A 26,799-nucleotide genomic window follows, 5' to 3' on the forward strand; every position below is an offset into this window, starting at 1 on the left:
TGTTCATGGCCCTTCTCATGTGGTTTAGTCCTTTTTTCTTTTAGATCAAGTATTGTGGTTTTTTGTTTTGTTTTGTTATGTTTATTTATTCATGAGAGACACAGAGAGAAGCAGATACATAGGCAGAGGGAGAAGCAGGCTCCTCACAGGGAGCCTGATATGGGACTTGATCCCCAAACCGGGATCACGCCCTGAGCTAAAGGCAGACGCTTAACCGCTGAGCCACCCAGGATCCCCAAGTACTGTGTTTTAATTTACCTTTGTGTTGTCAGAGCCTAGTACAGTGCCTGGCATGTATGAATTGGGTGAATTTTGCGATGAATTCCTTACGCTACAGACTACATAGTCAGGGTTGGGGCCTATCCTGAGACATTAGTTTCTATGCCCTGATTGCTTCCTATCAAATGTTTTCGATCTGATAAACAACTCATATCTACCATTTTACTGTTATACATTTGGGATCATAATTGCTGACCTTGAAGAGAGAAGGAGAGGAAGGAGCTTCATATAAATAAAAAAAAATAGAGGTCACTTAGAACTTCATTTTTGTTTTTGTTTTTGTTTTTTTTTAAGATTTTATTTATTTATTCGTGACAGAGAGAGAGAGAGAGAGAGAGTGAGAGGCAGAGACACAGAGGGAGAAGCAGGCTCCATGCAGGGAGCCCGACGTGGGACTCGATCCCGGGACTCCAGGATCACACCCCAGACTGAAGGCGACGCTAAACTGCTGGGCCACTGGGGCTGCCCTAGAAACTTCATTTTGATTGGGAAATGTTTTCAATTAAGAAATAGATATCCGGAGCTTAAGTTCTCCAATGTAAGCACTATGTACAATAGAGAATGTGTTAGGGTTTTGTGGTGGGTATGTTTGTATTCTAGTCCCAAGTAGATCGAGGTTCATTTAGAATTTGTCAGTGTTGGTTCATCTAAAGCCATCGTGGAAGAGACTTAGATGTATTAGACTCCCACCCTGGGAACAGTGGCTGCCTTTGGGAGGGGAGGTGGAGGCAAAGGATGGGGATAGAGGAAGGAGACTCTCTGTGTTCTTATGTGCCTTTGAGGGTTGTTGTGTTTTTGTGTTTTTGCTACATGTACTTTGTAGCCTTTTTAGTTTGAAATACAACTCATACACAGAGCACTTAAAACAAAGTGTAATGAATAATTATAAAGCAAATACATAACCACCACTCATACCGGGTGCCCCCACAGCCCCTGTGGGTCTTGAATAGGTTGAGGGAAGCCTGTTTCTGTACTTTATAAAAATGAAATCATACTGAATAAATCCTTTTATCTTCACTTCTTCATTCAACAGTGTTTGGTAAGATTCATTCATATTGTTTAGGGCTCATTCATCTCTGTAGTTTCAGAATGTTCTAGAACATGCACTGCTGATGCATGTTCAGGTTGTTGGCAGTTTCTGCTGTTAGTGCTGATGTGAGCATTCTCTTTACCTGTGTTGTGCTGCGTGTGCGTGAGATTCATAGGTTGTGCCCAGGAATGCAGTTCCTGGCTCACAGAGCAAGAGTCTACTGGTTTTATGTATTTAAATAGTTCTCTACTCTATCATTTTGGGTGACATCATGAGGAGGAAAAATATCTGATCTTATATATTCAATTTACCAGTCTTTTAATGATTATTATGTTTGTGTGTTAAGAAGTTCTCAAAACCAAATAAAATGAGAAATGAAAGAGAAATAGCAACCAACACCACAGAAACACAAAAGATAAGAGACTACTACTACAAAAAAAAAAAAAATTGTATGCCAACAAATTAGCTAGCCTAGAAGAAATGAATAAATTCCTAGGAACAGCCCATCTTACAAAGCTGGATATAAAAGAAATAGAAAATCTGAACAATCACTAGTAATGAAAGTGAATCACTAATTCCAACCCCCCCCCAAAAAAAAAAAACTACCAAAAAATAAAAAATCCAGGACCAGATGGATTCACAAGTGAATTCTTCCAAAGATATAAAGAATTAATGTCTGTTCTCCTCAAATTATTTCAAAAACAGAGAAGAGGAAGGAGAGTAGAAATACATTCTACTAGGTCATCAGTACCCTGATACCAAAACCAGACAAGGACACCACAAAATAAGAAAACTATAGGCCAGTGTCCTTGAGGAACATAGATGCAAAAAAAACTTTGGCAAGAAAAAAAAAAAAAGAAAAAAAAAGTCTTTGGCAAGATATTAGCAAGCTGCACACAACAACACATTAAAATGATCATTACCATGATCAAGTGGGATTTATTCCAGGGATGCAGTCATGGCTCAACATTTCTGAATCAGTGTGATGCACCACGTCAACAACGGGAAGGATAAAAATCCTAGGATCATCTCAATAGATGCAGAAAAAAACCTGTGACAAAATTCAGCATCCAATCATGATAAAAACTCAACAGAGTGGATTTAAAGGGAACATACCTTAACATAATACCTTATAGCCATATGTAAAAACTCCACAGATTAACATCATACTCCATGGTGAAAAACTGAGAGCTTTTCCTCTAAAAGACATATATATCCAGTGTTGCTGCTTTTATTCAACATAGTGCTGGAAGTCCTAGCCACAGCAATCAGACAAAAAGAAATAAGAGGCATCTAGAAATGAAATGTTGTTAGCTGATGACGTGATACTATATGTAATAAAGACCTCACCAAAAAAAAAAAAAAAAAAAAAAAAACTACTAGAAGTAATCAATGAATTCAGTAAAGTTACGGGATACAAAACTAATACCCAGAAATTAGTTGCATTTCTATACACTGATAGTGAAGTAGCAGAGAAATTAAGAAAAATTCCATTCAAAAATGCACCAAAGGGGATCCCTGGGTGGCGCAGCGGTTTGGCGCCTGCCTTTGGCCCAGGGCACGATCCTGGAGACCTGGGATCAAATCCCATGTCGGGCTCCCGGTGCATGGAGCCTGCTTCTCCCTCTGCCTGTGTCTCTGCCTCTCTCTCTCTCTCTCTCTCTCTCTCTCTCTCTCTCCCTGTGTGACTATCATAAATAAATAAAAAATTTTTTTAAAATGCACCAAAAAGTATAAACTACCTAGGAATAAACTTCACCAAGGAAGTGAAAGACCTATATTCTGAAAACTATAAGACATTGATGAAAGAAATTGGAGATGACCAAATAAATGGAAAGATATGCCATGCTCATTAGATTGGAAGTATTAATATCGTTAAAATGTCTATACTGCTCAAAGCAATCTACAGATTCAGTGCAATCCCTATCAAAATACCAACAGCATTTTTCACAGAGCTAGAACAAATAATACTAAAATCTGTATGACACCACAAGAGATCCCAAATAGCTAAAGCAATCTTGAGAAAGAAGAACAAAGCTAGAGGTATCACAATTCCAGATTTCAAGTTCTAGTACAAAGGTGTAGTAATCAAAACAATATAGACAACATAGACACATAGATCAATAGAACAGAATGGGGGGCCCAGAAATAAACCCATGTTTATATGGTCAGTCTGTGATGAGGTAGGAGTATACGTGGGGAAAAGACAGTCTCTTCAATAAATGTGCTGGGAAAGTTGAACAGCTACATGGAAAAACACAAAAATAAAATGCAAATGGATTAAAGACTTAAATGTGAGGCCATAAAATCGCTAGAAGAGAACAGGTAGTAATTTCTTTATTGGCCGTAACATCATTTTTCTAGATAGGTCTCCTAAAGCAAGGGAAACAAAAGCAAAAATAAACTATAGGGACTTCATCAAAATAAAAACCCTTTGCACAGCAAAGGAGACAGTCAACAAAACAAAAAGGCAACCTACTGAATGGAAGAAGATATTTCCAAATTATATACCCTATAAGGGGCTAATATACAAAATATGTAAAGAGCTTATACAACTCAACATCAAAAAAAATACAAATAATTGGTTTACAAAATGGGGAGAAGACCTGAATAGACATTTTTTCAAAGACATACAGATGGCCAACAGACACATGAAAAGATGCCGAACATTAGTCATCATCAGGGAAAATGCAAATCAAAACCACAATGCGATATCATCTTACACCTGTCAGAATGGCTAGTATCAAAAACACAAGAAATAAGTGTTGGCAAATGTAGAGAAAAAGGAACCCTCCTACACTGTTGGCGGGATGTACATTGGTGTAGCCACTGTGAAAAACAGTATGGAGGTTCCTAAAAAAAAAAAAAAAAGAAATACCGTAAGATCCAGTATCCCACTAGTGAGTAGTTACCCCCAAAAATGAAAACAGTAATTCAAAACCATATATGCACTTCTGTATTTACTACAGCATTATTTACAAGATGTGGAAGGAACCTAAGTATCCATTGATGAAAGGATTAAGAAGATGTGGGATATATATATAGGTGTGTGTGTGTGTGTGTGTGTGTGTGTGTGTATATATATATATATATCGAAATGTTACTCAGACGTAAAAAAGGATGTGATCTTGCCATTTGCAACAACATAGATGGAGCAGGAGGGCATATTGCTAAGTGAAGTAAGTCAGAGAAAGACAAATACCCTATGATCTCACTCATACATGGAATCTCAAAACAAACAAAAAGCAAACTGAAGCCTGTAAATAGAACAAACTGATGGTTGCCGGAGGGAACAGGGAGGGGAGGATGGACAAAATGAGGGAAGGGGATGGGGCGCCTGGGTGGCTCAGTTAAGCGTCCAACTCAATTTGAGCTCAGGGGTGTGGGATCAAGCCCCGCTCTGTTCTGCTCTGTTCTCTGTGCGGAGTCGGCTTGGGATTCTCTCCCCCTCTCCCTCTCTGCCCCTCCCCCTGCTCACACTTGCTTCCCCATCACCCCCACCTGCAAAATAAATCTTTCTTAAAAATGAGTGAAGGGAAATGGAAGATACAGGCTCCCAGTTATGGAATGAATCTGCTGTGGGAACCAAAGAGCACAGGGAATATAGTCAATAGTATTGGATAGTGTTGTCTGGTGACAGATGATAGCTACACTTGTGAGCGGAGCATAATGTAGAGTATAGGGTTGTTGAATTACTGTCATATACCTGAAACTGATGTCACATTGTGGGTCAACTATACTCAAAAGAAAAAAAGTCCTCTCCACTTCTTTCTTGACATAAGATTGTCTTCCATATTGTTTTCTAAAAGCATTAGTTTTGGCTTTTTTTTTTTTTTTTTTTGAGTTTGGTCTTTCAAATTTAAGTCATAACCCACCAGAAAGGAGAGAAAATGAGTGGGAAATATCAGAGGGAGACAGAACATGAGAGACTCCTAACTCTGGGAAACGAACAAGGGGTGGTGGAAAGGGAGGTGGGCGGGGGGTGGGGGTGACTGGGTGACGGGCACTGAGGGCGGAGGCACTTGATGGGATGAGCACTGGGTGTTATGCTATATGTTGGCAAATTGGACTCCAATAAAAAGAAATTTAAAAAAAAAGTTATAACCCACCAATAGCTTAATTTTCATTTTTATATGTAGTGGGATCCAACTTCTTTCTTCCTCCCTCCCCTCTTCCTTTCTGTCCCTGGGTACCTAGTTGTCCCAGTGTGTTATGTTTAAAGACTGACTTTTCTTTGCTGTTCTGGAATACAGTTCTGTCGTCAACTGAGAATCCACGTATGCTCATGCCTGTTTCTGGTCCCTGTTCTCTGTGGCTTGGCTGTTTTCATTAATAAAGCTTTACAGTAAGTCTACTTACTTGTTTCTGGAAAAAAGTTGTCCCACCCTGTTGTTCTGGGCCTAGTTTCGTGTTGACCCCTTATATTTCCTCTGCATTTTAGAATCCACTTACCCCGTTGCATAGAAGTCTCTGGTGGACTAGGGGTTGAGACAGCACTGAATGTATCAGTTTCTTCATCTGGTGAACGTTATCTACAGAGTCCAGTGTATCCATCTGGCCCAGTGGGATCTGGCAAGAGCTTCCCTCTGAGCTGGGAGAGGCTGAGGGAGCTGCTCCCGCCACATCCTGGCACATTGCTCAAGCAGGAAAAAGAACACCATTGGTCTTTGCAGATGAAAGAATGGTATTCACAGAAAAGATTTGCGGATAACAGTATTAGAATTAACAAGAGTTAAACAAAGGGTAGCTAGATACAAAAGTAATCCCTCAAATCTTTTTTTTTTTTTTTTAGTGCATCGCAGCAGCAGTTAGAAAATTAAATCTTTTTAAAGATAACCGTTGACAGTGGCATCAGAACATAACAAATACCTAAGAATAAATCTAAAAAATATGTAACACATTTCAAGAGAAAGTGATAAAACTTTATTGAAAGGCATTTAAGGAAAACTTGAGTTTAGGGAGAAATAGTCCACATCCGTGAATCAGAAGACTCAGTGTTACAGAGACTTCCATTCTTCCCAGATTGATAAAGGGAATTTAAAGGGCCGTGAGGGATCCCTGGGTGGCGCAGCGGTTTAGCGCCTGTCTTTGGCCCAGGGCGTGATCCTGGAGACCCGGGATCGAATCCCACGTCGGGCTCCCGGTGCATGGAGCCTGCTTCTCCCTCTGCCTGTGTCTCTGCCTCTCTCTCTCTCTCTCACTGTGTGCCTATCATAAATAAAAAAAAATAAAATAAAATAAAGGGCCGTGAATAGTCAGGGCATGGAACAGAACAAGGTGAAAGGAGTTAGTCCAACAGATACAGTCTGAAAGCTCTGGGAGCTAAGGCTGGTATGGGACCTGGGGGGGCGACCGTGCAACAGCAGAGCGATCTGTGCCCACAGACCCTTCATCCAGGACAGAAGGGACGCAGGCAGCAGTGGAAAGAAGGGTCATTTCCAAAATGGCACATAAAATTCCTTTTTCGCAAACAAAATAGTATTGCTGAACTTTTGTTTTCTAGTGGAAGAAACTTGCCATCTGCCGCGCTTCCTCGTATAAGAACTAGAGCTAAGTGGAATTCAGCACATATTAATGAAGATTCCCAAATCTACTCCCTATTGTCAGTAATGGAATCCAACTTTATTCCCACTCACCTGGGACTGAGATTAGATGTATGGGAGAGACAGGATGACACCATAGCTGAGGTTTGGCTCTTTCCTTCTGGAGAGAATTGCTTGTTTGTCTCCATTGTGTGTGAACTATCTCCTGACTGTGGGCTCACGACTTACGGATTTTCACGGACCCTCGTGGAACCCGTGTGCCATGCCCTTGAGGGCTCACAGAGATGCTGTGGTTGCACGGTGGTCACTCTCCTTAGAAATCAAGCCGCGTCAGCTGCTTAGCAAATATTCTGTGAGCAACCACGAAGCAGTTCACAGCTCAGGAGTGTGTGCCTTTGGGGGGAGCATCTCTTGATGTGATGTTCTCTGAGCTGATGGTTTTGGCTATTCCGTCCTTACGTGTTGGGGTCAAGATTATTTGGAAAAAGCCATCACCTGTATACCACGGAGGCCTGGTTCTGCTGTCTTTCATGCTCTCATGCTAAAAGTTGGTTCTCTATTGTATCTTGTCCTGTTTCTTTTCACCACCAAGACTTGTCAGGTGCAAGTGGGCTTGGTTGGCTTTTTTATTTTCATCACTTTTCTGTCCACGGACAGTTCACATGATGCCTCCTCCCATATAGCTACAGTTCAGTAGCTCAGCCTTACCATACCATACCGTAATTCGGTTGCTCAAGTATGTCGTGTCAGGGCCCTGCCCTTTGAGTGATTGAGGCACACCTGGGAAGCCGGCTGTGAAACGATTAGCCCCTTAGGATTCACTTGTGAAGGTTTGCAGTGGTCTCCAGATGCCACCGCACATGCCGGCTGCAGGGCGGTCTCAAGCACGCACCTCCACTACGTGTCAGACCATAGATTACATGTTGGTACAGCTTACATTTTATTCTTTGCAGAAGAAGAAAGTTTAGGTACCTAGAAGCTCTGCTGTTACCACCCTGGGTGCCCCTGGGAGTTCATCCCGGCCTTGGAGGTCAGGGATCAGAGGAACAAGCCGGTTCCCTATGGCTGCTCTGGTGCTGTGGGTGTAGGCATGCTGCCCTTCCTCACTTTGGGGACCAGGAACATTCATGAAGCTAAAAACCCCCCCCTCCCCCGATGGTAACCTTCATTGAGCAGCCCTGTCAGTTACAAATTACTGGCTTCCTTTTAATAAATACGTATTGAAAAGAATGACACAGGCTTCTCTCCACCTTGTTTATGCTGTTTCCCGATGGGTTAGTGTCCTCCTTCCCCTCTCGCCCTACAGGTTTGCCATGAGTGCGTCCCTACATTTTGCTCCTAGGTATCATTCAGGATGTACCTGGAAACAGTTGGGAAGTGTCTCCAGTTCACAATAACCGAGTCACGAGGCCGCTTGGGGTGAGGGGCAGGGGCTGAAAGATTAATACAGACCCAGAGTGTTTGTGGTATTATCCGTGCAGAGTGTAACAACTCCTAAGAAATAATAAAAGAATGTTCTCCAGCCAGAACTGTGATCATCAATTTTATTTCCCTCTTCCTCTTAGCAGTTTCAGCCTGGTGTTGGGCTTGTCATGGGCAAGTGTACTTCTTACCCCGCTCCTAGCTAAAGGGCCCTGTCACTGGGGGTCCTGGCACCGCCAACAGGCTGCAGTTGTTGCCTGTAGGGATGCTGGGATCAAGACTCCATTGACGCGTTCTGAAACAGGTTTGTCCGTGTTACTAGTCTGTGTGCAGTTTACAATAAAGCAAACCATGGTCACTGGTGAGCAAAAATTCAAAGCCCATTTTTGTTTTTTATTCTGCTGCAAGAAAGAAATTGTAAGGTCTGGGTCAAATCCAGGGTGGTGGTTTATTAAGAGCCGGGCATTCTTGAATACCGAATGCCCAAGTGTAATGCACCAGCAGTGCCAGGCCTGGTTGGTTCTGTAACATTCGGTTTACGTTACAGGGATAATCAGAGGAGTGGAGTCCAATACAGGTTCAAATCTGTCACACCTCTTTTTTCTTCCAAGGTTAGCGATGCTAATTTAAAATTTTCTTAAAACCTTTAAACTGTGAAATTGTAAAAATAACCAATGAGGTTCTAAAAATTGGAACTCAGGAGGTTTTAATCACAGACGTTTTAGAAACTATAAATGAAAATAGTACAGTAACACCGTAGCTGTCTGGTACCCTGGAAGAATCGACATAATTTCCAGAAAATTGGAACTTTATTGCCTTTTAGAAGAATTTTAGATAGAAGACTTGGAAACTATTTTAGTCCGTTCTTCCTTCTTAATCGGAATAGATTTGATTTAGTATTTTGGTGACAACTTTGTCTTTATTCTGAGTGTCAGTTGTGATGCTGTATTAAAGGAGTAAATGATGCTCTCGAATGCTTTCAATATGTGGGAGATTTGGCAGCACCTCAGTGACCCGAGCTATGCCCTTGCTTTCGAGTACATCCCACTGTCCTATCTGTGTGTGCCACTTAATGGCATGGTGGCCCTGGACAAGCCGTTTGAGCTCTCGGTGTCTGGGTCCTCATCAGGTGTCCCTTGGGGTAAACCCAGGCTTTCTCGCTTTCTATGGTGTCAAGAACACGAGAATGCCAAATAGAGTCCAAACATACAAGCCATGATGGCAAACTGAATCACTAAGGTGATCCTAGCAAAATGGAGGGGGAGCAAAACTGGCGTGGAGTGGGGATAGGAGTCAAGTGAGGAATTCAGAAAAGAAAACCTTTGGAAAAGGCGGACCCAAACACTGTCATGATCGTCACTCATTTAAAATGATGCAACAACAAAAATAAATATAAAATAAAATAATAAAATAAAAATAAAAATAAAATAAAATAAAATATAATATAATAAAATAATGATGCAACAGTCACTGAGCACTCCAGTGTTCACCAGTTGGGTTCCCGTGGTCTCCTAAGTCTCCCTTGGGCGACATCTCCTAATCCCCTCCCCTGCCCTGTGCTGCTTCTGTGGGAACTACAGTTTCCCACCAAATGGGCCAATTCAGATGGTAGCGTCTACGTGGCCTGCTGTTTGCAAGGCCCATTTCTGGGCATTAGAGAGTATGGAGAACTAGAAAACATCATCATCTGGCCTGAGCCCTCAAGGAACATGTGTGGGGAAGCAAGAAACACTCTGCAGGACAGCTCACTGCTTAAAGCAATAGTAGGTGCTGAGCGCCTGGCTCAGAGCACAGCACCCCATCCAACTAGGAAGTAAGCAAAGCGTTTATAGAAGGACCCTGAACAGGATGTGGACATGGGACAGTAGGGGCAGGAAGGGGAAGGAGGAGCAGGGAGGACCCTCGGTGTGAAGAGGGGATGACATGAGTAACTGAAGGCAGGAAAGCCCAAGGACCCAGGGGCACACATTGGGGTGCAGGCAGGCGCGGGGCAGTAGGTCTCAGCTTCGGGCTCAGGACCCCTTCACACTCCTAAAAATTACATGGGACCCCAAAGAGCTTTTGTTCATGTTGCCTTAGCTACCAATATGGACCAGATCCCAAATCAAAGCAGAAAAAATAAAGCATATGTTAATTAATTCATTTAAAAATAATAAACCTATGTGCTCACTTTGGCAGCACGTATGCTAAAATTAAAAATAATAGGCCTTAAAAATAACATTTTTTAAGAAAAGAGCCATGTTTTATGAAACGGAAACAAATTAATGAGAGGGCGGCATTGTTTTATATTTGTGCACATCTCTCTAATGTTTGGCTTCCTAGGAGATCACTGGATTGTCCTGCCTGCTTCTGCATTCACTCTGTTGCCCTATTGAAGTGTACAGATAATCTCTTCAGATAGTAATAGGCATTTTCTCTGATATTATACCAAACCTTAAATGGGCAGCTTCTTGAAGGAATCTGCACTGTGGAGTCTGCAACCGTATAATGAGCCATCCATCCATACATTTTATTCCATTAAAACCCAGTAGACTGACTTGCCCTCTGAGTGGTTCGCTTGCCCTTGAATATCGAAACACGAATTATTGATCATTATGAAAATACTGGTTCACTGAGTTGTGCAAATCTTCTGAGACATTTTGCAATGTTGGACACGTTTCGGTATGTATATCAATAAATCCCTTTCATTCGTGTCACCCCCAAGCTCATCTTCACCCCAGGGAAGCTGTCAGGCTCACACTGGCAGATAGTTTTCCAGACTTCCCAGAACACTGGGAGATTGTACAGAGCTCCTTCACTTCCCCGCCCTGAGATGACCCTCCAGACCGGTTTCTTATCTCTGTTGTGTCATGGTGAGATGACATGAAAGAAAAAAAAAAATGTGTAAATATGGAGAAAGTCTTTAGTATGGTCCCCGGCCCAGGCAAGCACTCACTAAGTAAAGCGAGTGTTATTTATTATTTGCTCTGTTTCGATACTGCTGTCATCATGAAGATCACCAGGCAGCCTCTGTGGCATGTGTTGACCGTATCCCAGAATGAGGAATGAAACGTGCTCTGTGGAGCACCAGAATGGTGGCTCCATGTGTTTGCAGCCGCTCAGTCCGATGCCACTTGCTCCGTGTTTGCCAGCCACCCAGGGGACACCCACGTGCCCTGTCTAGAACAGGAGCAGACCTGAGGGAGCATCCCTCCCCCTGTCACTCTCGTCACCTTGCCCCTCCCTGCATCCGCAGGTACCACTGGTGTGAGTGTCCGTGCCCCTCGCCCCAGACTGGGGCCTGTGGTTTGGCTCTCGCTCCGTTGCCCAGCACAGCACCAGCATGTGACAAGTGGCCCTCAGATGATCCTTGATGAATGATCGCATGCATTCAGAGGGTTTATGCTGAACAGTACTCTGGCTGTGGTTTCAGAGAGTAACTAGTACAGAAGTTTTATCGTAAGAAGCATACGAGCTGAGTGACTCGCTGTCTTCTGTTCGGCGGATGTTTGACCTCGCTTCATCCCTAGCCTGTCTCTCATCTTGAATCTCTATTAATTCAAAAATGACCGTAGGAGGAGGCTTAAGAGTGTTTCACAGTAATTCTGGGTTAAGCTCTTTGCGATCAGTATACTTTGCTTTCTGCCTTTCAGATGTTCCTCCTGCTGATCAAGAGAAGCTTTTTATCCAGAAGCTACGTCAGTGTTGTGTCCTCTTTGACTTTGTTTCCGACCCACTAAGTGACCTAAAGTGGAAGGAAGTAAAACGAGCCGCTCTAAGTGAAATGGTGGAGTATATCACCCATAATCGGAACGTGATCACAGAGCCTATTTACCCAGAAGTAGTCCACATGGTAAGTGATCGCCGTTTGACCGGTGCGTCCCAGCCCGGGTGCCGGACGGGGCTCTGCTGGTCCCGGCGTACGCCGAGCCGACTGAGCCTCACACGACGCTTCCCACAAAGAAGCCTCCCTGTCGCAAGATTTGCACTCGAAGAACGAAAGTCTTTATAATGTGTCCAGTGTCGTAGCGGCAACAGGGAGAGGAATTGTACCTTCTAGGTCCAAAGTGTCCTACGTGTTAACTCATTTACTCCACGCGTACCCTACAAGCCAGATACGTCAGAGCGCTCATTTGTATTCATGTTTTTACCCTCTTTAATGTCCTGGTGCCAGTTATAATTGAGAAGTAAACGAGTTGTCCATGCATGTGCAGGAAAATGCTAATAATGGTGCAGAGTTAAAATAGTGATGGGACCAAGCTGGTGTCAGGACAGGCCACCCTGATTGGCCAGCAGCCTCCTCTGCCAATGCCAGTGTCGGGCAGGCTGCCCCATTGGCCAGGGTCCTCCACTGCCAATGCCAGTGTCGGGACAGGCCACCCCAATTGGCTGGCAGCCTCCACTGCCAATGCCAGTGTCGGGACAGGCCACCCCAATTGGCTGGCAGCCTCCACTGCCAATGCCAGTTTCACAACAGGCCACCTCGGTTGGCTGGTGGCCTCCACTGCCAACACCAGGGTCAGGATAGGCTGCTCCTGTTGGCCAGGGGCCTCCACTGCCAATACCCAGATCAGAACAAGCTGCCCCGGTTGGCTGGTGGCCTCCACTGCCAATGCCAGTGTCAGACAGGCCGCCCCATTGGCCGGGGGCCTCCACTGCCAATACCAGGGTCAGAACAGGCTGCCCCCGTTGGCCGGGGGCCTCTATCATCCTGCACTTAGCTTCATTCAGCTCCCAAACCTCAGTCCTCTGTGTCTCCTACTTTGCAGCCTGTTCCCTCCAAGCCTTCTTCAGGATCTCATTTCAAACTCCTACTGTTGGACCCTGAACTCATTTTTCTGTTGAGTTTTTTTGGAATGGTTGGTGTCTTATCCAACTTTAAAATTAGTACTCCCTGATTATAAAGGAGTCCTTGTTGCTTACTATAAAATTTTATATCCTGATTTTCGTTGAACTCCTCCGTAAGTTACTGATTTTTCCCCAAAGCTATATAATTCAGAATTGACTGATCCCATAACCTAAAATATGTTAATTTCTCACTTGCGTATTTTGCTTTGGGAAAAGAATTTGAAAGTAATGTTCCTTTTTGTAGTTTTCGCAATCTGTTGTGTCAGAAGTTGAAATCAACTTGATTATTTTAGCTTGTTAACTCTTAAAGTTGAGAGTTTACTAGCGTGTGGCCGGCCCGAGTGTACAGGGACCACATGGATACCCCTCCCCAGACCCAGCGTGATGTGTGCCCTGAGCAGTGAGAGCCCTGACACTTTCCTCCTTCAGACTAAGGAAAACAAGAGTCTCTTTTTTTTTTTTCCTCCTTAATTTCAATTCTCATTCATTCTGGAAGGTCCCCCAAATCCTCAAATCTCAAAGAACAATCTAATATTTTCTCCCAACACCTTCATAATTTTGTTGTTCACAAAAATAATCCTCCTGGAACTTTTTTTTTCTTAATGGTACAGGGGAGGGATATAAGTTTATTATCTTGTAAAATGACTGAAGAATCACTTGTCTCTACATCATGTATTCCCTTAACCCATTAATTTTTTTTAAGATTTTATTTATTAGAGAGAGTGCATGTGCATGTGCACACATGCCCAAGCAGGGGGAGGCACAGAGGCAGAGGGAGAAGCAGGCTACCCACTGAGCAGGGAGCCTGATGGGAGGCTCAATCCCAGGACCCTGGGTTCATGACCTGAGCCGAAGGCAGATGCTAAACTGACTGAGCCCCCCACCCAGGCACCCCTTCCCCTTTTCCTATCTATCTAAAAGCTTCTTTATTGCATATTAAATTTATTTTATCTTTAAATCCATTTATTAATATATATTAAATTTGTAAGCACATTAATTTGTTACATATTAAATCACATGGTTGGAAGGCCTTTCCGTTTTTAAGGAGGAAAGAGGGAAGAATCTGCGGAGCGTGAGGCTACTGTTGGCCTGGTTTAGATCAGATGCCGGCCCTGAACCAGGCCCTACTCCCCTGCTCAGATCATGCTCCCTTGCATTTACATAGCAGGTGCACATTACCAGAACTACTGAGGATGCTTAAAGCCCTGGAACTTTTTTTTTTTAGATTAAATAATCATTAATTTAAAAATATAAATAAATAATCATTCATTTCTCTCCCTGTTAACAGTTGTGTCCTAACTGGGTTCTCTTCATGCTGTATTCACTTTGTCCCCACCCCAGATTTCAAGTTGGTCTTTGGAGTACTGGACAGTTGGCCATCCACTGTGGGCCAGAAACTTTTTTAGGAGAGGAAATAGAGTGGTGAACATTATTTCTGCCCTTCCAGAGCTTTCCTTTCCGTGGGGACAGGCATGAAGAAGAAAGAGTAGGGAAGGGATGATAGCTGGCAGTGGTTTCTGGCCCTCTCAGAGGTAGAGAGTGGGTACAGAACCCGAGGGGCCAATAGAAGGCCTCCACCGCAAGCAGTGCCTGGATGCAGCATGGCAGGTAGAAGAGATGTAGATGCTCCATGCTTTGCTGACCCTCGAGGCAGCACTTAGCCAGCTCCCTTGAGTACGCCTGTTGTGTGTTTCTGTGCATGTGCGTGTGTTCTGTTATGGTATTTTTAAAGATCTTCATTTCCACTCACTTTGAAGAATCCAAAGCTCTATAGATGTTATACTCCTTATTTCTTTTAAATATGTTGCCTGTTAGACGGGCTACTACATGGTTTTTTAAACAAACGTATTGAGAGATAATTCCTATACCGCGCAATTCACCCATTTAAGATACACAGTTCCTTGGTTTTTAGTATATTCACAGTACTGTGCAGCCATCATCACATCTAATTTTTTATAACATTTTTATCCCTCTAAAAAATAAGCCCCATATCTGTTAACGGTCACTGCCATTCCTCCCTAACCTGTCACTCCTTAGCCTCTGGCAACCACTTACTACTTTCCTATCTTTATAGATGTGCCTGACCTGGACATTTCATGTAACTGAAATTATATGATACATGATCTTCTTTCACTTAGCCTAATGCTTTCAGGATTCATCTGTATCGTAGCATGTGTCACTAGTTCATTTTATTGCTAAATAGTATTTCATTATGTGGATATGTACCACATTTTTATTCATCCCTTCATGCATTGATGGGCCCTGGGGTCAATTCTGCTACTTGGCCGTTATGAATAATGCCACTGTGAGCGTTCACGTGCAAGCTGCCATGTGCATGTATGTTTTCATTTCCCCTGAGTATTTACGTCGGAGTGGGGCTGCTGGGTCCCATGTTAACTGTGTGTGTCTAATGTTTTGAAGAACGGCCAGACTGTTTCCCGTAGCGGCTGCACCCATCTGCATCCCCACCAGCGGGGCACGAGGGTTCCAGTTTCTCCACATGGTCAACACTTGCGGTTGTCTGTCTTCTGGATGACAGCCGTTCTCATGGGGGTGAATTGGGATCTCGCTGTAGTTTTGCTTTGCATTTCCCTGGGGATTGATGATGGTGAGCGTCTTGGTCATGTGTGCAGTATGTTTTTATACGTCATAGACTTTGGTCCTAGAGCATAAAAGAACATTACAGATCATTCAGCCCCTTTATTTTCAAATTAAAAAAACCGAGAGAAAGGGATCCCTGGGTGGCGCAGCGGTTTGGCGCCTGCCTTTGGCCCAGGGCACGATCCTGGAGACCCGGGATCGAATCCCACGTCGGGCTCCCGGTGCATGGAGCCTGTTTCTCCCTCTGCCTGTGTCTCTGCCTCTCTCTCTCTCTCTCTCTCTCTCTCTGTGACTATCATAAATAAAAAAAAAAAAAAAAAAAAAAAAAAAACGAGAGATGAGGATGAAAAGGAGCAGTGGCCACGGGGGAGCTCCTGGCATTGAGAGTCGCAGGCCTAAATCACATAAACTCCATTATCTCTTAATTTCAGTCATATTTTAAATATGATCAGCCATCTGTTTTTCCTATTCTCTAGTTAATCCGTTTTTCAGGCATTGGCATTTTTCTTAGAGTCAACACGCTGACAGCAAAACCACTGTTTCCACAGACACCATTTTGACGTTACGTCACTCACAGACCGACTGGTCACTCAAACGAACATTAGCGAGCATCTTCTCAAAAAAATGACACAGGAGTGCCACTTAAGGGGAAGTAACTGACCTTGTTTGTTGTCAGGGACAAAGTTTGAGTTTGGGAGCAAAAATCTGGATTTTGGAAAGTTCGTGCCCACCCGTGCAGGTGTCAGCTTCCCGGGGCTGCAGGCTCTCCAGCTGAGGCCAGTGGAGACAGGAACCAGCGGGGGAAATGAGTCCCCACTGGGAGATCTACATAATCCAGGGGACCAGTGCTCTCCAGATGCCAGTAAATAATGTTCTGTAATCATTCGTGGGCCAGAGAGCCATTCAAAGTGCAAGACACACTATTGGATCTTGACGTAGAGACCCCTCGTTGATGAGGAAAGCACCATTTGTCAGGTTAGGGTGTAGTACCATGCAGGTCCTCAGTTACCTCAAAGGACTATTGATTACTCCTCCCTTTTCAACTACAAACTGTAAGAGAGCTTCTCTATTTCTTTCTACATTTCAACCAAACCAACATTCAGAATGTAGAAGCAGACATGGGAATCCAGCTGTCTTCTATTTAGCCAGATAGTAAAGAGATTAGCAAAAACGTAAAAAACGCCACTCTTCTCCCTAAATACTTATTCGTTTTGGGAAATGCAGTTGATCTCTGAACAGCACAGGTTTGAACCAGGAAACTCCAGTTATACATGGATTTTTTTTTTTTTTAACAAATATATTACTGCACCATAAATGTATTTTCTCTTCCCTAAGATTTTCTTAGCATTTTCTTTTCTCTAGATTGCCTTTTTTTTTTTTAAGGTTTTATTTATTTATTCATGAGAGACACAGAAAGAGAACAAGAGAGGCAGAGACACAGGCAGAAGGAGAAGCAGGCTGCCCGCGGGGAGCCCGATGTGGGATCAGGCCTCCAGGATCACGCCCTGAGCCAAAGGCAGACGCTCAACCACTGAGCCACCCAGGCGTCCCTAGATTGCCTTTTTGTAAGAATACAGCATGTACTACATATAGCATACAAAATATGTGTTGTTCAGTCTTTATGTTATTGATAAGGCTTCCAGTGAACAATAGGCTCTTAGTAGTAAAGTTTTTTTGGGGCAGAGTCAGAAGTTATGTGCAATGGGTTGACATCTCCAACCCATGCATTGTTCAGGGGTCACCTGTATTCTGTGTCATATGAGATTTTATGAAAGAACTAACATTAATTGTCACAAAAAATGATTTTTCATAAATGTATATTTATATTGAGACAGTGGGCTTGTTATTTTTTAATGGGTTCATGGTGGGTTTTTTTTTTTTTTTCTCATTTAATTTCTCATACAGTCTATCTACATCAACAGAAAGACTTATACACAAAAGTTCTTTGGGGTCCTTAGTAATTTTTAGGACTTTAAAGAGTTCCTGACTTTAAAGAGTTTGAGAACCACTCTTGCAGAAGGGCACTGCTCAAAGGCCACAGTGTGAGCACCACCAGCTGCTTGTTAGAAATGCCGCTTCTCGGGACGCCTGGGTGGCTCAGTGGTTGAGCATCTGCCTTCAGCTCAGGGCATGATCCGGGTCCTGGGATCAAGTGCCACATTGGGCTCCTCTAGGCTGTAAATCCCAGGAGAGAAAGACTTGATTTTTGTCCCCCCATTTCTTCCTCTGAGTTTGGCTGGTGGTGTTCATAAGCTCAGTCGACATTCATTCGGTACGGAGCTCTCTACATAGACAAAAACATCAGAACTGGTCTTAGGTCTTAGTGGTGATGCAGAGAAGGAATTGGTTAGATTGGTAGCGGGATGGGCCAAGAGGCTCAAGGTGCTTTGCATCAAGTGGCCCACTCTAGAACAGCCCACACCTGCAGTTCTGGGTGATGACTGTGGATGAGACACTGTACCCCTTACTCACCTAGGAGACCACGTATATTCCAGAGGAGTCTAGTACAAGCTGTGAAGAGCAGCACTTTTGGATGGTGTGGCTATGCAGATTTTTCCATTTTACTAGATTTTTGTAATTTTTGCAGCTTTTAATAATGATCATGTACATTTGTCATCATCAAAAACTAATAAATAGGTTTTCTTTACACCACCACGTCTTGTCTATGCAGTGAACAGCAGTGCTGTCCTTCCCAGACGCACGCTGGGAAAACAAGTCCATCTCATCATTTTCACCTGTACTGCTTGAAAATGACCAGATAGTACCTCACAAGTTTGTTCTTTTATGCTTAGGGCTCAAGTCCACATTTTCTACTAAGGGCAAAGCAGTGTTTCATGGATCCTTGGGAGAGGTGTGCCATCCACAGCCCCGGAGTAATTGTCCTCACTTTAAGGTTGACATTGGATGCTCTCCTTCATCTGTGTTTACATCTGATGTTCACAGTGTGTCCTGGAAAGCACCACTTGCTGTGAGGGTGGAGATGTTTTGGAAATAGGAGAGGAAAGCATGTTTTGAATAAAGAAGATAGTGTATTAGCCAGTAAAGTCTCAAACGGTGTACAGATTTCTTTCAAGTGAGGATCTAAATCATGCATTCCCCTTTTGTGCTTCGGGGTTTTTTGTTTGTAGCCAAAGTCACAGACACATGGGTTAGAGAGGCGCTGACCTCAGCAATGAGCTAGAAGAAGATTAAAACATATGGTACTGGGCAGCCTGGGTGGCTCAGCGGTTTAGTGCCGCCTTCAGCCCAGGGCATGATCCTGGAGACCCAGGATCAAATCCCACGTCGGGCTCCCTGCATGGAGCCTGCTTCTCCCGCTGCCTTTGTCTCTGCCTCTCCCCCCCCCCCACGCCCATCTCTCATGAATAAATAAATAAAATCTTAAAAAAAAAACAAATCTTCAAGAGATGGCTTACTGATATTTAAAGTAGAAAAATCATTCTCTGGATTTCAAAAAGTACCATTTTTTTTAAAGATTTTATTTATTTATTCATGAGAGAGAGGCAGAGAGGTATAGACAGAGGGAACCTGATGTGGGACTAGATCCCTGAACCCAGGATCACGGCTACAGCCGAAGGCAGACACTCAACCACTGAGCTCCCCAGGCGTCCCTGGAGATTTGTTCATATTACTTTGGGAGAATTTCCCTTTGTTTTGTTTGATGTTTTTAAGTTATAAAAGAAACACACGTTTGTTTTCTAATTGAAATAAATATAAAAGTGTATGAAATTAGAGTTCATTTCACTCCTTTCTCCACCCCTCCCCAATTCTGCCTAAACCCATCCCCACTTCCAGCCAACCAACTTATATGTATTATTTTTTCAAAAGGCTTCTAAGAATTTTGAGGCAGGGTGACGAATAAATTCATTATTTTGCTTTTGTGATGGTTTCACAGGTATATGCATATCATAAATGTATCATAAATGCTTTAAACATGTACATTTTTTAAAGATTTTATTTATTTACTTGGAAAGAGAGAGAGCATGAGAGAGGACAGAGGGAGAAGCAGACTCCCCGCTGAGTAGGGAGCCTGATGAGTGACTCCATCCCAAGACCCTGAGATCATGACCTGAGCTGAAGGCAGACACAACCAACTGAGTCACCCAGGTGCCCCTAAACACTTTAAATACAATAGTTGTAGGGATCCCTGGGTGGCGCAGCGGTTTAGCACCTGCCTTTGGCCCGGGGCGCGGTCCTGGAGACCCGGGATCGAATCCCACATCGGGCCCGGTGCATGGAGCCTGCTTCTCCCTCTGCCTGTGTCTCTGCCTCTCTCTCTCTCTCTCTCTGTGTGTGACTATCATAAAAAAAATAAAATAAAAATTAAAAAAAAAATACAATAGTTGTATGTCAGTTACACCTCAGTAAAGCTGGGGTTTTTAGGCTCCTAAGTAGAAGGCTGTGTGTTTAGATTTAGGAGCACTGAGGAGAAATCACTGAGACATGGAGGGCGTTGTGAACCAAGCTTTGGGAACTTGCGGCCCAGAAGCACCCTTTCATAGCATGTTTTAAAATTAATTCTTAATTTACGTACAGCAAAGTTCACTCTTCTTAGTAAACAGTTATCTGAGATTTGACAAATACTTATAACCCATGTAGTCACCCGCACAGTCAAAATAGGGAACAGTTCATTACCCTCCAAAAAAACTACACTTGCTACCACTTTGTAGTCAAGGCTTCTCCTCTGCCTGCCCCCCCGCCCCCACCCCCCCCCCCCCCACCCCCCCGTTTGTCCCTGGCCACCACTGATCTATCCACAGCTCTACCATTTTGTCTTTTCCAGAGCATCATGTAGGTGGGCTCACATGGTAGGTAGCCTTTTGGGTCCAGCTTCCTTCATTCTGCATAATGGGCTTGGGATCCGCCCCAGAGGCTTGTTCTTGGGGACTACCCAGTAGTGCCTCACGACATTGATGTACCACAGCTTACCCATTCCCCAGTGGAGAGGCATCTGGATTATTTCCCATTTGGGGCCATGAAACAACTAAATATTCATATGCAAGTTTGGGACACAGGTTTTCATTTAACCCAGGTAAACATGCAGAACTATTGGGTCACTGTCATATGTTTAACTTTCTAAACTGTTTGCCAAAACCACTGTGCTGTTTTTGCACCCCTGCCAGCAGGGTGTGAGAATTGAGGTCGCCCTGCACCTTTGTCAGCATTTGGGATCGTCAGTCCTTTTGCCTCATTTTGGCTTTTTTTTCTTTTAAAGATTTTATTTTGGGGGGCACTTGGGTAGCCCCACCAGGTGAGCATCCAACTCCTGGTTTTGGCTCAGGTCATGAGATTAAGCCCTGCTTCAGACTCTGAGCTGAGTGTGGAGTCTGCTTAACACTCTTTCCCGGGATCCCTGGGTGGCGCAGCAGTTTAGCGCCTGCCTTTGGCCTAGGGCGCGATCCTGGGGACCCAGGATCGAATCCCACGTCGGGCTCCTGGTGCATGGAGCCTGCTTCTCCCTCTGCCTATGTCTCTGCCTCTCTCTCTCTCTCTCTCTCTGTGACTATCACAAATAAATAAAAATTTTTAAAAAAAAGACTCTTTCCCTCTCCCTCTGCCCTTCTCACCTCTTTCTCTGTCTCTCAAGTAAATAAATAAATCTTTAAAAAAAAAAGATTTTATTTTTAACTAATCCATATACCCAGCATGAGGCTCGAACCCGGAACCCTGGCATCAAGAATCTCATGTTCCACCAACTGAGCCAGCCAGGCATCCCTCTCATTTTGGTTTTGATTTGCATTTCCCTAATGACTAAAGATGCCGAGCACTTTTTTTCTTGTGCTTATTTGTCATTTGTAAGTCTTCCTTGGTGACGTGTCTATTCAAATTATTTGCCCATTTTTTAATTGGGTTTTCTGTTTTCTTATTATTGAGCTTGAGACTTCTTTACATGTTCTATATACAAACCTTTGCCAGTGATATGATTTGCAAATATTTTATCTCAGTCTACAGCTTGTATTTTTATTTTGATGGTGTCTTTCGCAGAGTTTTAGTTCAGATGAAGTCTAATTTATGATTTGTTTTTGTGGACCATGCTTTTTCTGGTGTCATATTTGAGAAGTCTTTGCCTAACCCGAACTCCTACTAAAGATTTTTCCTCTAAAAGTTTTATGGCTTTATAGTTTTACATTTCATATTTAGGTCTGTGATTCATTTTGGCTGAGGTTCATTGTTTGGCATATGGATGTCTAAGTATTCCATTCGTTGAAAAGACTAACCATTCTTTCAAGCGCTTTTGCACCTTTGTCAAAAGTCAGTTGACCATACTTGTGAGTCTATTTCTGGACTCCATTCTGTTCCACTGATTACGATCTGCTCACTGATACCATATGGTCTTCATTACCATCACTTCACAGTATATTCTGAGGTCAGGTAGTATGAATGCTTCAATCTTTTTCTTTCTCAAAGTAGTTTGGCTCTCTAGTTATTGTACCTTTCCATTTAAGTTTTAGAATCAGTTGTCACCTACAAAATATTCTTCAGAGGTTTTGATTGGAATTGCATTACTGTGTAGATTCAGGCAGAGCTGATACCTTAGCAGCATTGAACTTTTCAGTCCATGAACATAGTATGTCTCCATTTTTGCATTCCTTGTTTTGTGCCTTTCGGCGTATGGATCCTACATGTATTTTTTTTTAGACTCATAAACATTTCATCTTTCATGCTGTTGTAATTAGGGCTGTTTATTTTCTAATTGTCTCTTTTTTCTTGCAGTTCTGTCCAGTTTTACATCATCTTATTCAGTGCATAGATATTAGTATTTATTAGTTGGTTCCTCTGTCATTATGGAGTGACCCTCTTCATCCCTGTTCATGTTACTTGCTCCAAAAACTACTTTGTCAGATGTTCATATAGACACTCCAGCTCTCTCTTGACTAATGCAATCCTGATAGGGTTTTTTTTTTTTTTTTTCCCTTGCTTTTACTTTTGACCAGTTTGTATCCTTATATTTACAGGGGGCTTGTTGCAGATAGCATGGAGTTGAGTGTCACTTTTCTATTCATTCTGAGAGTTTCTGCTTCTTGATTATAAGAGTGTGCAGACCACCGACTTTCAGTGTGAAGGCCTGTCCTGCTGTCCGTGTGCCTTCCCCAGGGTGACACCTGGGCTCTATCAGGAAAGCAGATCTGAACTAACCTCACAAATGAATAAAGGCCCAGGGTTTCTCTTATGATTGCCACAGGGATTTTTATTATTTGCCTAAATTTTATATTACGTTCTTCAAGTTCATCAAAAATCCAGTTAGAATTACGTTTAAGAGTGTATTCAGTGTGCAGATTGCTTTGTGGAGAAGTTATCTTTATAATAGGATGTCTCCCCCCACTGGGGCACAAAGTTTCCTCTGTTCACTCATGTAAGCTAGCGTGCCCTTTATTAGGGTTTTTGTGTTCCCCCACTGGGGCCTTGTAACTGAGCAGTGGGCCCTCAGTCACTTCTGGGACTGTGTCCCTGGGCTCCTCCCATTAATCGTGTTCCCTAATTACATTGCTGTTTGTTTTGTATATATATTTTTGGATTCTGTACCATAGCCCAACTGCAATGGTCTGCTATTGTCTCTGTTGGTTTTTCCAGATACGCTGTAACATTTACAAACAAATATGGTTTTCTGTTAAAAAAAAAAAGTAATAATGTTGATGGACTCCCTCCCCACTTCCCCCACCCCTGCCAGCCCCAAAGTGTTATCTCTTGTGACTCTGAGAACTTAGTGTTTCTGTCTGTGGGAGGAAGAGCCTCTGGAGGAACTGAGATTTGGCCCTTGGTGGACTCACCTTTATAAATCCTGTTCGTGTGAATAACACAGAATATATCAAGTAGTGGAATAACCTTTGTGATTTAGAGGAAGAACTGAATGACCAACCTTCCCTGACTCATTGTCTCTGAAATTAGACTATCAGTGTTCTTTTGTGTGGTGTCCCTTCATATCCTAAACCTTTCTATGTTCTGCCATAGTGCAGTTCCCTCATGGCGTGAATGTCTTATTACTTCCCCGCTCTGGACGTGAATGTCACAGACACAGAAAGGCTTCATGATACTGCTGAATTGCAGGAATTTCCCACAAGGTTGCTTGCTTCTCAAGCCGGTGTGGTTTGCATCTAATTCAGTAAATTTAGCACTCCGGAGAGGAGCATCTGCGCGGCTGATTTTAAGTACTGAAAGTAGGAGTGTGGAGCAAGCTGTGAAAGCAGGTGCTTCCTAATATTACAGAGTCCGTCCACGCCCCGCACGGCCGTGTGCATCACGTACGTGCACACCCGTGTGCATGGTAACCACACAGGCCCAAAGCAGGGAGAAGATTCACCCTCTTTCTCCAAGGCGTGGGCAGGTTTTTTTGTTGCACAGTTCCTGCTTCTGGGGAGGAAGAGTGCCGGGAGCCTGTCCCCACCCAGCCCTGCCGCCCTGGCCACGTAGCCTGATCCTGGCCGTGTCCACACCGCAGGGTGCGCAGAGCTCAGCATGTGTGAGCTGAGAGGGTATAATGGGTCCATTTGATCCATCCGACCTATGGTACAAACAAAGTTCCCTCGGTTTCTGTGGCCCGAGGATGACAATGACCACCTTCCGTGGTGCTTGTGGCCGCACAGCTTGGCAGCCCCTCCTGACAGTGCTCAGCTGGCCTGACTCTGAAGCTCTTGCGCTCAGAATTACTGCAACCCAAAAATAATTTGAGATGGCATGCCATTTGCCTTCTGCTCTCTTTTCCAAATGTTAGTTTTATACAGTTATTTCCAGAGACGAGCATTGAATCAATGCAATGTACTGTGGTAGGAAAGGTGAGTAGAAGCTCCAGCGTGAGATTATTTTGTCATGTGAAAGGGATGACTTCGTATCAATCCGAGGTGGCTAAGAGAAGACTTCCTGGGTCTGAGGGGTCCTTCAAGGATGCTGAAAAGAGGTTTATTGCCTTAAAAGCAAGGCGGTCCAGCTCCCCTGCAGACTCCCAACTCGGGAGCTGCTGGGATTTGGTGCCCATGCAGGCACTGGGGACGGGCCGTAGGTGACCCCACACCGCGGTCTGGGCTCCAGCTTGAAGCTGGGACAGTAGCTTCACTACTGGTCGACTCTAACCAGTTTACTAAGAATCTTAACTAAGCAGATGTGTCAGAGTTCAGTCAGAGAAATGACCAGTAAGAGAAACAGAGACAGCCTGAGAGATGATTTCCAGGAACTCCCTGGGGCAGGAGCTGAGGCTGCCCCCACAGGGGGATTTTCTTCCTCCCTTGGGGGAGAAACCACAGTTCTGCTCTTCTGACTTTCCAGCTGAGTGGATGAGGCCACCCACGTCCTCCGGGTACTCTCCTGTGCCTAAAGCCAGCCGATGGCAGATGCTGACCACGGCTACAAATACCTTCCCGAGTGATGCTCAGATGAGTGCTCGATAACGGGGCGCTCCTGGGCAAGCCATGACCCCTAAGACCTTGCTTTCCTGCCCCTGCGTAGTCTCCGTGGGGACGGCTGCCCCACCTGGTGTAACGCGTCAATCCCCGAGGGCTGCCTGGCCAGTGAGGGACCTGCCGGGGGGCAGCCGCCACCTGCATGCATGCTTCCTTCCCGGGTGGGCCTCAGTCTCTGGGAGAGGCAGGCGTAGCATGCGTCCCCCTGGCTGTCTTCAAGGCACCCCCCGTCTCTGGGTGACTGTCTTGACGCCCCCAGCCATTTGGCTTTGAGGGAAAGGGTAGAAAACCCAGCGCAGGAAGGCCACACGCCCACGCGGGCCCCAGGCTCCATCTGACTCCACTCCGCACTTCCCTAGCCCCGGAGGGAGGGCTGAGCGCCCGGGGTGACGGGGCGGCCTGCTGCCCCTCGCCCGCCTGTGGCCTTTCCTTGGCGAGGGAGCTCCTGCTGTCTCCTTGTTCTCTTCCGTGGGCTTTGGGATCAGAGTGTCAGGAGAGCCCCTGCTGCCCCGTCCCCCGGGGGCCAGTGACAGGACGTGCCTCCCGTACCTCGTAGCACCTGTCACCTCCATCGCTTAGTCACCTGTCACTTGGGAGGCCTCTTCCAGGACCCTGTTCATAGCTTCCAGACCTTGTTTCTTTCTATGTATGTTTTTGGAGTATTATTCTTGGTTTTACAAAAGGATTTTTTTTTTTTACTTGTTTCTGGATTTCCTACCTTTTTTTTTTTTTCGGTACCTTCCATTCCTTTTTTTTTTTTTTTTTTTTAAGATTTTATTTATTCATGAGAGACGCACAGAGAGAGGCAGAGACACAGGCAGAGGGAGAAGCAGGCTCCATGCAGGGAGCCTGACGTGGGACTCGATCCTGGGTCTCCAGGATCACACCCTGGGCTGAAGGCAGGCGCTAAACCACTGAGCCATGCAGGGATCCCTGGTACCCTCCATTCCTGTTCTGATTCCTTGCATCTACTCCTCCTCTTGGACAGCACAGACCACAGATGTTTGAGGCTCGGGGCTTTCATAGCTGATGCTATAAAATGGGAGCATTTTCCTTCCCGGAACATGATGTTAGGGGGCTCGGAGTTCACCGTCAGTAACAGCCAAGACCAGAAGAAACAATGGATGACCTTGAGATTTAGCTCAGTCTCTACGAGACTGGTCACCTGAGCAGCAGGTTTGCCCTGGACTGTCCCCAGCTACCTCCCACTCGTTGTCATGGAGCTGGGTCTTACCTTGCCTGGCAGGTGTTTGGATTTTGTGCTTTGGGGGGTGAGGGGGCGGAGGCCTTGCTTTGATTATCTGTGAGAGCCAGTCAGCAGAGCCCAGGGCTGTAACCCACATACGGCAGGTACAGAGCTTCCGTAAGGTAGCTATCACATTTAAACTTACTACAAAAGAAGAATAAGTTATAAATGGATGATAAACAAAAACTAAACATTTATATCACAAATTTATCAGTATATGTTATGCTTTATTTAGAATTTAACCACGTAAGAAAAAAAAATTAACCATGTGGACATTAAAGTATACCTGTGCTCCAGAGAATTCTAGGTTTTATGTAGAAACACCTATAAAACACTGACTTTTATTAAGTTGGAAATAAACAGAGCGTGGAGTGGGAGAAGGTGGTGAAGGACAATATAAAAGAAAGGCAGGTAGCAAGTTGTACGAGGAGGTCATTCACATTCTCAAGAAATCTCTTC

General features: G+C 44.2%; 1 protein-coding gene across 11 annotated transcripts in view; it reads left to right on the forward strand.

Annotated features, from left to right (window-relative positions):
- PPP2R5C (protein phosphatase 2 regulatory subunit B'gamma) overlaps positions 1–26,799 on the forward strand; it is a 123,631-nt gene that overhangs the window by 62,148 nt on the left and 34,684 nt on the right. For all 11 annotated transcript variants that reach the window (XR_007412575.1, XR_007412573.1, XR_007412574.1 and 8 more), the window contains one exon: positions 11,907–12,106. Coding sequence is in view for 8 of the 11 variants with exons in the window: in XM_025443564.3 (XP_025299349.1) it covers positions 11,907–12,106 (200 nt within the window). In the remaining 3 variants the exon portion in view is untranslated. The remainder of the gene's footprint in view (positions 1–11,906; positions 12,107–26,799) is intronic.

Source organism: Canis lupus, chromosome 8, assembly GCF_003254725.2.
Source record: "Canis lupus dingo isolate Sandy chromosome 8, ASM325472v2, whole genome shotgun sequence".
Taxonomy (NCBI): Eukaryota; Metazoa; Chordata; class Mammalia; order Carnivora; family Canidae; genus Canis; species Canis lupus.